The 12,300-nt window shown below is 40.9% G+C and overlaps 1 protein-coding gene across 1 annotated transcript; it reads left to right on the forward strand.

The window, feature by feature from the left end:
• The first annotated feature begins 1,253 nt into the window (after positions 1-1,253).
• LOC139466901 (uncharacterized) lies at positions 1,254-7,326 on the forward strand. The gene is made up of 3 exons (XM_071248627.1): positions 1,254-1,272; positions 4,858-5,049; positions 5,939-7,326. The coding sequence occupies exons 1-3, from the start codon at positions 1,254-1,256 to the stop codon at positions 7,324-7,326; spliced, it is 1,599 nt and encodes a 532-aa protein (XP_071104728.1).
• The last annotated feature ends 4,974 nt before the right edge of the window (positions 7,327-12,300 follow it).

Genomic DNA, 12,300 nt, shown 5'->3' on the forward strand with positions numbered 1-12,300 from the left:
CTTGACTGACAACCCAAGTCGGTATGACCGATTGTTATTTTCAATTCGTGAAGTTTATTGATTCCTACCTTGTCGTCCCATGTCTATTCCATGAGATCCCGAGTATACCTTTTGGTTGTTGGGTTGAAGTCGCTGTACGGGATAAGGAGTGGGGATAATGCTTTTGTCAAGAGCTGCTTTAGCTGCAGCATCAGCTTTTGAGTTACCTGTTATGCCTGCATGACTTGGTAGCCAGAAAAAGACGATGTCACATTGGCCAGTAGAAGGCTCATTATACAGTTCGAAAGGATGATTTGAGGAGACCCTTTTAAGTGCCTGAAGGCAAGACAATGAATCTGAGAAGAGAAGGACAGCTTTTGATTGGTTGTGCTGTTTAATATAGGTTAAAGCTGTTAGGATAGCTTTGGCCTCAGCGGTGAAGATTGAACTATACTGAGTCAAATTAAAAACTTCACATATTTTAAAAGTAATTCCATATATGATATACAACGGACAAATATATCAGAGAAGGTAATTGTTATTCATTAATGTCCAAAGAAGGATTTTAATTAACGGTGGTAACCATAATTTGTTCCAAGCACCTACGGTATTTGGTAATAACATCAACAGTTTAAATCATCAGTTCCAAGCACGAGAATCTGATGGCACACAAGTTCAGTAGCGTGTGTGGCCACCATGTGCGTTGCCACACAACGCCTCCGCATGATGGTGCATGTGAACACATGATTGGGAAGACGACGCCATTGTTGCTGCAAAATGGTGCCAAGATCTTACAAATTCTGTTGTTGGTTCTGGAGAGTGCGCAGATTTCTGCCAAGAGCATCCCAGACCTTGACGGCCAGTCCATGACGTTGACTCCCGCATTCTGAAGGAAATTCCTTGTCAAAATTGCTGTGTGGGGTCTGGCATTGTCGTGTTGGAAACCGAGTCCATGTGCTGCCATAAAAGGCAGAAGTTCTGGTGCCAGTACCTGGTCGCGGTAAGCAGCAGTGTTGAGGTTGTCACGGATGACAAGAAGCCTGGAACGTGCATTGCCACAGAAAGCACCCCACACCATGACACTTCCGCCTGGAACTCTGTCAACTTCCTGTACACAACACGTAACGTTCATGACGGCGCCTCCACAACCTCGCCCTACCATCAGCAAATCGAAGATTAAATCTGGATTCATCACTGAAGACGACTTGATTCAATTCGCTGTGTCCACAATTGACGTTGGCGTCTGTGTAATTGAGTCAGAATCGGCCCGCAGTATGGCCGTCGTGCTTGAAGGTGAGCAGTTCTCAGACGGTTTCGAACAGTTTGCGCACTCAGTCTACCCTTAAACAGTTCATTTCTGGTTGATGTAGCCGTCAAAAATCGGTTACAGAGGTGACGTAAGACAATCTGACGATCCTTTGCAACTTCAGCTACGGGCGTTCCCGTCTGCAACATGCCGATGGCACGTTCACGTTGCACATTTGAAAGGCGTGGCATGACCAATGGCCGTAAAGACTTTTGTTTTCTTGTGTTTTTTCTCCTTTTTTGAATGACTGCTAACAAGTATGGCTGAAAACACGTGAAGTATTATGGCCACGTGACCAGTTGCACGTGAAAAAACACTTTTGCCACTATAATGCTGTGCACATGATTTTGATCGATTCACCTGCACAAAAACGGTTGTTATCTGCAGACAATACGTGGCCATTACTGTTTAAATACACAATATAAGGGCCCACAATGATAACTGGTCAAAATGTTAAAATTTAAGGATTGTGAAGTTTTTAATTTGGTTCAGTATATTATCTGAGATTCTTGAGGAGACAGTTTTGATCAAAGGATGATGGCAACTTTGCCACCATTTTTGGACCTGTCTGTAAAAATGGATCTGTGAGAATTATATTTTGTTCGTAATTGGTTGTATTCTTGTTGATATACCAATTATATGCCATGTTTGAAGAAGTTAGGTGCCGTGTCTAGTTTAAAAGTTATGTCGATTATACATGTAGATGTTTGGTCGGAAATCCAACATGGCCGTCAGTACCGTGGTCGTAATAGAATAGAGATATAATACACTGGGTGACGGGAGGATGTTGTGAATCACTTGAGGTGTGACTTGTGAATATTTCATCATCAAATAAAGTACCTTAGGAACAGTACATGTGTAATGTTTAGTTGTCAAGTATGATCGTATCAGTAGCTCATTAATCTTCATGGTGTACAAGGTAAATTCATGACAAGGTTTTCAAAACTCAAGTTGACAAGGAATGGATTTATTGATCGTCCAGCTGATATTTTGTAGGAATTGTCCCAGCTATGATGTATCTAAATATCTCACAAAAGCTTGATCAAATTTTAAACATTGCCTTCAAGGCAGTCATACTAAAAACGTCATTTTTGATCATTTGCGTTTCTGCATGTTGATTATGGATTTTGATATGCAGCAAGCATGTGGTCTTGGGAATAAGAAATACATTTGCCTGTCAGCTGTGACTAGCCATGACCAGATATTACCTTTGGCTTTAGAATTAGAGCATAAGTGAAAATGCTGCCATGGGCAATAATGATAATAATGATTAATATGTTCATGATAACTCGAAGGATTTAATGTTGGTCAGTGAAACACGTACACGCCACCATTAGAGCGGGGCCCAGATTGGAAAAGGTCGCAAATAACATATTTGGAAGGCCAATGTCAGTGAAGGTCATTCGTAAAGTGTGCTTCCCCGTTTCATTACAATGTATTCATCATCTGCTGATATGTGTTAAATATGATGCATGTAGTGGTAAAATCATTTGAATACTTATGTATTAATTATTGATGGAAATACTTTGATATCCGAGGACGGTAACTATGTTCTACTTTTTTATGGAAAGCATTATGTGCTATCTCTTCTTTGTCACACTGAATTGAACAAGGGAACTCATTTTTGGTCTATTTGCTGGGCAGATCTTTTGAATGTTCTCTAAATACGTGTCACTACTATTGAAGGTCACATTCATCCTCAAGATCATAGGTTAGAAAATGTTTATGTTCGCATTAATCAAGAATCGTTCACTGTAGTTGAATGCAATTTGATACATACCATCCTATGGGTGGGTGGGGATGGGAGTTTGAGTTGGTAAGGTTTTGAGGGATCTGCATTGAAGGTCAGGGTCCCTGGAATGGCCTTTCAAAAGATAATGACCCTCTGAACCAACCCGCTATTACATCTTTGTTAGAGTGAGCATCCATGTTTACTACTAGAAATGACTAAGCATGTTATTGGCATATACCTTTCTTATCTAGAGACATAGGAGTTTTTGGTTCCTAAGTTGTCTTGTAATTTTTCCTGCAGGCTGTTAAATTCTTACACATTTTGTAATTAACCAAACGTGATGCCAATAAATGAGAGCTAAACTATAAGCTAGAGCCATATGACAAAGTTGTACTAAGTTAGAAAACATTGAAGGTCAAAGATGAACCCCACTTAGGGTTAAAGTAGGCTTGGAAATTAATCCTAAATGGGTAGCCCTTTGTGGCCATATCCAATAATTACTGATCGGGTCACTTTTTAAGCTATTGACATAATGCAGCTCTTTCTTCAGGAAGATATTAAAATTCAACATCATAATGCTAACTAATATTTTATCTTGTCTTATCAAAACAGCCTAATTTATACCTACTTTAAGGTGACTAATATAGTTTATACACAGGAACAAAATGATCACACTTCACCGTATTTTAATACCACCCTCAAAAGCACTCGAAAGGTTTTTTGAAACGTACAACCACTGTGAAATCTAGGATAACACAACCACTGTAGTATATGTGGGGGACTAAGTAGTCACAATATGATATTTGTGAGGGTGCTTTTCATGAATGATTGTGTATGCCGTGTATAATACAAGTATGAAAAATGAACTTTGTTGTTCATCAATCCTTTCATGCCAAGTGAGAGTTTGAAATAATTTGTTGACACTCTTTATATAATTCCCTCAACTGTCAGTCTCAGTGCTAAATGGATTGATTTTCCACAGACACTAATGTTTCAACACATATGCAGAATATTTAACGCAAAATGACTGCTGAGTGATATTTCTGAAGTAAATAATATAACTAAATTGATATTACGGGATTGCCTAAAAGTCGGGCCAGGAAAATCGGACCGGCTGGGCCAGTGGGTGATGTTAAAGTGAATTGCGGAATATTTAAAACGAAATATGCAAATAACTCCTCAAATGTACACAAATGGCGTGTCAACTTTGTGTGGTTAAACCATCACAATGAGCACATCTAAAATACGCTTTCACCAACAGCCCAGGGATCAGATATTTAAGCGAACTTAGAATTGGAATCAATGGTTAAAGGAAATAACCATGAACAGTGAACTGCAGCATCCTTGACGTTGAGTCTCGTGAAGTTCCGGGGATAGAATAAGTCTTCAGCAACTTATGCTTGACGTAAAAGGCGACTATGCTTGTCGTAAGAGGCGACTAACGGGATCGAGTATTCAGGCTCGCTGACTTGGCTGATAAACGTCATGATATCCCATTTGCGTGGATCGATGCTCATGATTTCAATCACTGGATTGTCTTGTCCAGACTTCATTATTTAAAGACTGCCGTCATATAGCTGGAATATTGCTGAGTGTTGAATTAAACAACAAACAAACGTTGACGATGACAGGTTAGATCCCAACAAAACACGTATGTGTGAGATAGGGGTTGTTTTCTTTGGGGTTTCTTACTGCCATCATGAAGACTATAGTGAAAGTATAAATAGGGAAGTCTTTAGGAATGAATCGGATTACAACAAGCGTTAATTGGATTATCAGTATGAGACAGTATGAGACACACAAGGTTTCTTTTCTGAGCAATTGTTTTGAATCTCCTCAGATTATGAAGGACACTCAGTTGTAGACTGCGGCTTCCCTCCATATCAGGACGGTGCCATGGTCGACTACGTCAAGACGACGTTTGGTGCTGAAGCCAACTCATTCTGCGTGAAGGGGTATTCTTCATCGGGCACCGGAACATCCGTGTGCCTGTCTAATGGAACTTGGTCACAAACAGACTTGGTTTGTACAGGTGAGTGATTCTACTTCATACAAAGCATTGGGGCTGGAAAGATTCATCAACGTATCGGTGCATCGAAACGAATCACTATACGACTATCATATATAAAACAATGCATACATACAATACACGATATAGACAAAAGAAACACGAATACCATACATGCATGTTGGTTATTATATGATGAATTACTCATATTCAATATATATTCACAAACGAATATATTGTTATGTTTTGGGGACCGACGCTCATGGCGCATCACATGTGACGTCATAGATCCATAACTCGAGATGCACCATTTGTCGAACGTCTTATTTGTTTTAGCGTGTAAAGTTCAGCATATCGTGATAAGAATAAAGACACTTAGTGGTAACTTTTGACTTATTGTTAGTTTTTTCATGAATAGGTACACATTGGAAACATCTCTTCTTAACGTACATACTTCTCAATATATTTCTATGGTTGGCGTTTCTTTTGGCGCTGGGTATATAATAACAAACAGTATCAAAACTATTCGTCAAATTCTACTTTCTGATGACATGAATAAAGCGCTCTGAAGCCATTGTTAGTCTTACTGACTAAGATTTACTACAGTGTACATTGCCATTGTCAGTAAAGTCATAAGTATTATAAAGCTTGTTCAATCGTCTGAGACGAGGGAATCCGCTCAGCAGAAATGTATCCGTTGGTCCGTGCCAGGATCTGCTGATTGTAGGTCATCGTACTGATAATAATTATTGGTTTGTCAGCACCACGAAATTTCACGAAATTGGTAAACGTCTATCATTTTGGGCTCTCCTCCCATTGTGATGAGCTTCATGTATAACTGCTATTTAAAGAAGCGTTAATACAAAGTTGATTGTTATATGTTTCAATGAGCTGCGTGTTGTATATATTGCAGCACGGTCTCACAGTACATGGCAACGGGTGGCCAAGACAACAGCATCAACTACGCCGATTCTCCAGAGATTTAAGTTAAATGCTCAAATTTCCGCAGCCTGTAAGCCTAAACTCCGCGTCAAAGCTGATTTTAAACTTTCCACCAAAGTTATGGACCTCCATTCAAACCACGTCGAATCGTCGAGGAAAATTTGGGGCCAGTCGGTAAGAGGGTTGAGTAAATCGTCCTGGGACTCCTTTGAAATATTCCCTAAGCGTGAGTTCGAGCTGTTTCTGCCGGACGCACAGAATACTCATTTGTCAGTGGATGACGAAGGGAACGCCAGGAAAAACAGGTATGATGGAGATTTCGTTTGGTTTGTGAAAGACGATCAGTGCGTATCCACATCCTCTGCCAATGATATAGGATCTGTTCTGACCAGTCTGTTTGAAGGGGAAATCGATCCTAACTTTGATACGTACGAGGTAGATGATAGTAACAGTACTGTATATGGGCAAGTAACCGGTCATACGTCCCATGATTCACAGCCTTCATTCATGATCCCTTTTTACTGGTTTGTTAAAAAACAAGGTACGTCGGGGAAAGTAGATATCATAAGATGGTATGTTGCAGGCGGATTTCTTAGTGTGGAGCCACGCTCCGCTACCATGCCCTGGTGTCCCGATACGTGTTGGCACCATGCCTTTGACACAAGGGCCTCATCCTCAAACAAGGACAAACATATCCGTCATCTAACCAACGGGGTACAGCATGGACACAACATCATGGTTAAGTTTGGAAACGTGATAGCAAAGGCACGGGAAGTAATTCTACACGACGGCCACGTGACTGTAAGTATCAAAGAATTCTGGGTACCATCTGATAAAAATGCTTTCTCATCCGGGTCTCGTCAAGCGTGGATCATGGCTTCAACGACAGGTCGCGATGTTCAGTGCATCCACGTTCCTGAGTCCGCTGTCGTCGAGGATGTAACAGAGGGTGGGAAACCCTCCATCTGGTTTCTAGACACACGACAGTGGGATAAAGTTTTCACCATAGACGGGACCGGGGCTGTGCTGTCTGGGTCAATGTCAGATTTGTTAAATAAGGTCAATGAAGTGAGATCACTCCGAGTTGGTGTGCTTCACACAAATGGCATGTACAAGGCTTTGGAGGTGGACGCTGTGGATGTTTCAAGCACAGGTCACATAGCAGGGGATATTATCCACAACGTAGATTTGGTGTTAGGCCAAGGAAATGACTTCCATTTTACGGACACATGTGGCGTGGTATCATCCATCATAACGACAGAGGGCATCTACAAGACGTATAGATATAACATTGGGTCCGCCGGAAAGCACAGCATAGTCAATGACGTGGCAAAAATTGATTGGTTCATTGAGATGTAAAAAGGTGTACTTTGACGTATGCACACAAGTACAATATGGAGGATTTTATATGCATAAAATATTCAAGCCATACAGAAAATAGGCTTAGACGTGTTTTCTAATCCTTCACACTAACTTTAACAAATGTGGAATAACATCTTTATTATGGGGACAGTCAATTTAATTCCCAACGAATCTGTAAATATATTTTAACCTAATAATGGTGTCGCGAGCAAAGGTTCAAATTCCCGGGCGTGAATGCTGTTGACGTGAGTATGTGGGTAACACTGCAGAAGTCTCGGCTCCGGGGTTTTTTGCTTAAAAGTTGTAAAACTGGTGATTCTGACTAGTTTTATATCTGGTGCCTTAATCTAAAAAAACAAATTCTGTAAATCATATGAACCCTGTGAAGAGGCTTCAACAACAAGGCCACCCATTGACCCTGTATACAGTATTATGATGACCTGCAGTCAAGCATCTACCATATTTCCTCTAATAATCGCCACGACTACCTTCTCTCTGGATGCTTTTTTATATTCTCAGCAGACTATTTCTAAGTCAGGTTACGCTGACCAGACATGACGTAGAGCTCACCAGGAATGATGACCGTCTATTAACAAAGGAAAGGGTCAATATAAGGTGATGAATTTGCATGGGTATTCCAACTTGAGCACATATAGCATAATTAATATTTATTGAACACTGTGTAAGTGTTATTTAAAGTATATCTGTTCGTAAGATCCCATATGAAGCCAATACCGTGCGTGCACAGAGGTCCATGTTGGTTCACTCGGCTTTTCCCGATACTGACACTTGGCGCAGCAATAGAGCATTGGTATTGCATCAATTCACTGTAAACCCTGTGGTGCCAGATCCTACAGCACGTCGTTCTTGAGGACAGGTTATCCAGTGCTTAAAATGATTGCGTATTCACTTCGATCTGTAGAAAAAAACGAGTGATCTCGCTTCATGTTCTTCCCTGCGGCTCGAGTCTTCGTCAACGTCTCGGTTAAATTATGTTGTTTGGAAATACAAAGGGCATGATACGTGTCCCGTCGAAAATCAGAATATATTGAAATGGATTTTTGTTATTGGTAATACTGGAAGCATTAGTGTAAAATGTTGATTCCATATTGTCATGTAAATAAAATGTCATACTGAATAAGTCGAGTTGTCAAATAGTGAACCCGTCTGTTAGGAGATTGTAACGCATACTCTGCTTTACGGTATAATTTATAATATTTATACAATACAGTAAACTACGGTCATAACGAACTAAAAGGGATCATTAATTTTAGTTCGTTAAAACCGTAGTTCGTTATAGGCACATATACAGGCCATATACAGGAAATGAACGGGACTGGATCAGTTATAACCGTCCATTTATCAGTGATATCCGTCAGTTCGGGACAAACGTGTTCGTTGTAAACGTAGTTTACTTTATTAGCTACGACATAGTTCGGTTACATTTTAGGAAACGTTATTGTTTTAACATCATGTTATTACATCAATTATTTTAACGTGAGTTTAAAATCATTCCTTTGAGGCTTGGCATTACAATCATGAATTACGCTTTTCTAATCCGTCTGCAAGATGCGATATGCACGAACCATGAGATTCTCACATGACCCTCCTACATTTATTTGATATTTTACGTGCGCTTCACCTAGTTCAGCCATAGGTCATTTCATACTGCAGTATTCTACCACCAAGGGGCTCTGCTGAGGTGGATACATATCCAAACATGTTTGGAACGGTTTAATGTATAAGTGTGCCAAGTTTGGTGCTTTTAACCCAAATTTCACAATTTTAGTCTTTACTCTATATATCATGCTATGATAACCTATCAATGTTATTCTTAATTATCACTGCTACCTACATGTTTGAATGCTTGAATACATATATCGTAAAAGGGGCCTGTGGCCTGATTTACTGAAATAAACCACTACTATTACCTACAGGTGAAACTGTCGTGACTCGTCACTATATTCGACTCATACAGTTTTTATCCCAAAATTCTGTTTGTTGTTTTCAGAGATTATGGTTATATAAGTAATTTATTCTACTGCCACTCTTTGGTGTTACCTGAACGTTTCAATTCATGCATGGAGCAATGCTTTATCTGCTTTGAATTTCTACCACCAACATGATTGCCGTGGCTTGACATCTTTTTCTATGTGTTGTCGATTTATGGTCACGTGTGAATTATGATCATTCACTGATCGGGAGAGTCTACTGCTTCCCTGGCTGACTGCTGGCCCCAACAAAATCAACAACTCGCAGATACCCCACTATTCGTCACGTGAGCTGAAATATATGAACATAGCGGGGCCCAGTGGTGTTGGGACCCACACCAAGCAGTGAACACACGAAGAGCATCCACAGGTGGTGTTAACTCTGGTCCAGGTTGTCACATCTTCCCGAGGCAAGAGAGTTAACTGACTATAAAAGTCCAGTTTCCACCCTTGCCGAACTTGGCTGATATTATGGAATACAATTTGGCTGGACTAACGAGTCTATGCATAGTCCAATCAAAATCACGTAACGAAATCGAAACCTGTTTCGTAAACTGCCATGCAGATTTCGGTCGATTGCAGGATTTGTAAAGCATGTGCACCGCCGCCTCGTTGTCAACAGATATTTTCAAAATCATTTCATGTTCTTAATCAAGGCTCTTGGGATTTGATGCATTTCGCGATGTAAGACCCGTTTTATCACAATATAGATCTTGATTATCGAGCAGATCGTCTTGACTTGGCGCCCCCATTTTGTTTGAAGCGAATGCAAGTGACACGAGAGGTGGATCTGATTGGTCCATAGGACAGGCTTAGAAGGGACATAGCTGGTAATAGTCACTGGTGGCGCCACGATCCAGCCCAGGAATTCCAGCCTAGTTCGGCAAGGTTGGAAACTGGACTTCAGTTAACTCTCTTGCCTCGGGAAGGTGAGGTTGTCACCGCAGCCGCTTCGGGGTATATACACAACTCGACAGTAGCCTCGCAGAACATACCCAGGGAGTGCAGATCGTTCACATTCATACTTGCCTGTATCATCAACGTGCAAGTCTGTGTGATTCGGCAATGCAGTGCATCCAGACATTACCACTTTATGTTTCTGCCTCTTATACAAGAGGCAACATTGGGTTCAGACAGGGTGCCGGCAGTTCCATGCCTTTCGAGACCCTGGATATCGCCAGCATATTCTATTGGTGACACTCGAACTGTTGAGAATTGAGCCCAATCTTAGCCATGCTCAGTGACATTTGTCATTCGATAATCAGTAGTATTTCACTATTTCATCATGTAGTGTGTTGTTATACATTTATGCACATGATTTGTGGCTATTCGAAGTAACACAGGGTCGTTACTCTTTTTGTTTGGCACGTGTTGTTTATTTGCAATATTATTTACACAATTGCATAATTGTCTTCTTCTAAAGGGATCCCTGAATTTCTTTGTAATTATTTAACACATCCTATATTAGATAATCGATCCTATTTTGCTTCTCTTGTGTCTATTATCGTTGTTTCTTAAAACACATCAGACGTGGTCTTGTGTATATTTCCGTCTGCGATGTTGGCGGCTGTCAACGGAGAATGTTAAAAGGTAAAATTGCATTCCAAAATCCTTAGACTATTCATACAAAATGGAGGTTCAAATTGGCAATTACCTTTCTCCTCCGGTAGGATGAGATGACAATGTGTTAACCTTCTATCGCCTAACAGGCAGCTTGGGTTGTATACTCCCCAGGGAGCTGAGCATGATTCGTGAGTGCACACAGATCCAGTGACCAGGGTAATAACAGTGCTTTGAGCCCCTGAGTGGCGTGGAAGTATGCGCAATATAGAAGGCCTATTACTATTATTTTTGTTATTGTTATTGTAAATTTTACAATAAATTGTAAATCTATAATACTTATCCTTTCTTGATCTATGAGTTTCGTCCTCCTTCTTCCGATCCCATATGTGGAAACGTCCTTGAACAAAGTTTCCAGCTTTTAAGCTTTTGTGTGCCCAAACACCCCTGCATCACCATGGCGACCGACCCAGCAATCAGGTCATGCAAACGAATCTCGTGCAGCATGCTGACCTCGATCTGCCACTTGACCTCTGTCTCATCATTCTCTTTCTTGGAGCTGACAGGCTAGTGTAACTGTGATGTGGGTAGATTGGGCGGCGTCTGGAGATATTTTCTCGTAATCTTATGGGTAAATCACTGCAGTTGAGTGATCTTGAAAACCCCTCTGTGCCACATGGACACAGTGTCATGTCATCGGGTATAACACGCGCATGTGTGTTTTCGCATAGGACATCGTACTATGACGACCGCGCAGTTTTGAATTAGGCAAGCTAATCAACCACAACTTGTAACCAATTCGGAAGGGGTGTCCAGTCAATTAGTTCTTCAAACAAACTTTTCCGTACCTCCAAGACGCAGGCATTATTTATTTGGCATCTCATTTTCTGCTTTGTTGAAGCTATCACTGCAGGATGGGATACGATCGACAATATCCAGAAGAGGATCTTTAAACCTAACTGCGTCACATGCTCATGACAGCCGTGGCCTGATAATGGAATTGGGACACTGTCGAAACGGCCGCGCCTTGCGTCGACTTCGTGATCATAGACTTGTTTACGGTCTCTACAGACCAGTTCTTAGCTTCTCCACTGAAGCCTCATTCTTGGGAACCCAAAGTACAATAATAAACAAAACAAATTGGCTCTCAATTATTTATTTGTGATGTACAATACGATTTCGCGACTGCCGTGAGTGGTATTCGCATCTTTTATCTGCATTGACTGGTTGTCGTGTATTGATGAGCCAGGACAAGATCGAAATAGATCGTCAGCTACAGAGATATATCGTATGATCGTAAGTAGTGGGATGCGAAGACCGTGTCGGACTTCGAGAAACATCCTTCCATGATAGCATTGAGGGAGCAGTTATTATGCAATACCATCTTGGAGACGTCACCTCTCATCTCGTGTTGGTAGAA

This window comes from Haliotis cracherodii, unplaced genomic scaffold (assembly GCF_022045235.1).
Source record: "Haliotis cracherodii isolate W230 unplaced genomic scaffold, xgHalCrac1.p SCAF_19, whole genome shotgun sequence".
Taxonomy (NCBI): Eukaryota; Metazoa; Mollusca; class Gastropoda; order Lepetellida; family Haliotidae; genus Haliotis; species Haliotis cracherodii.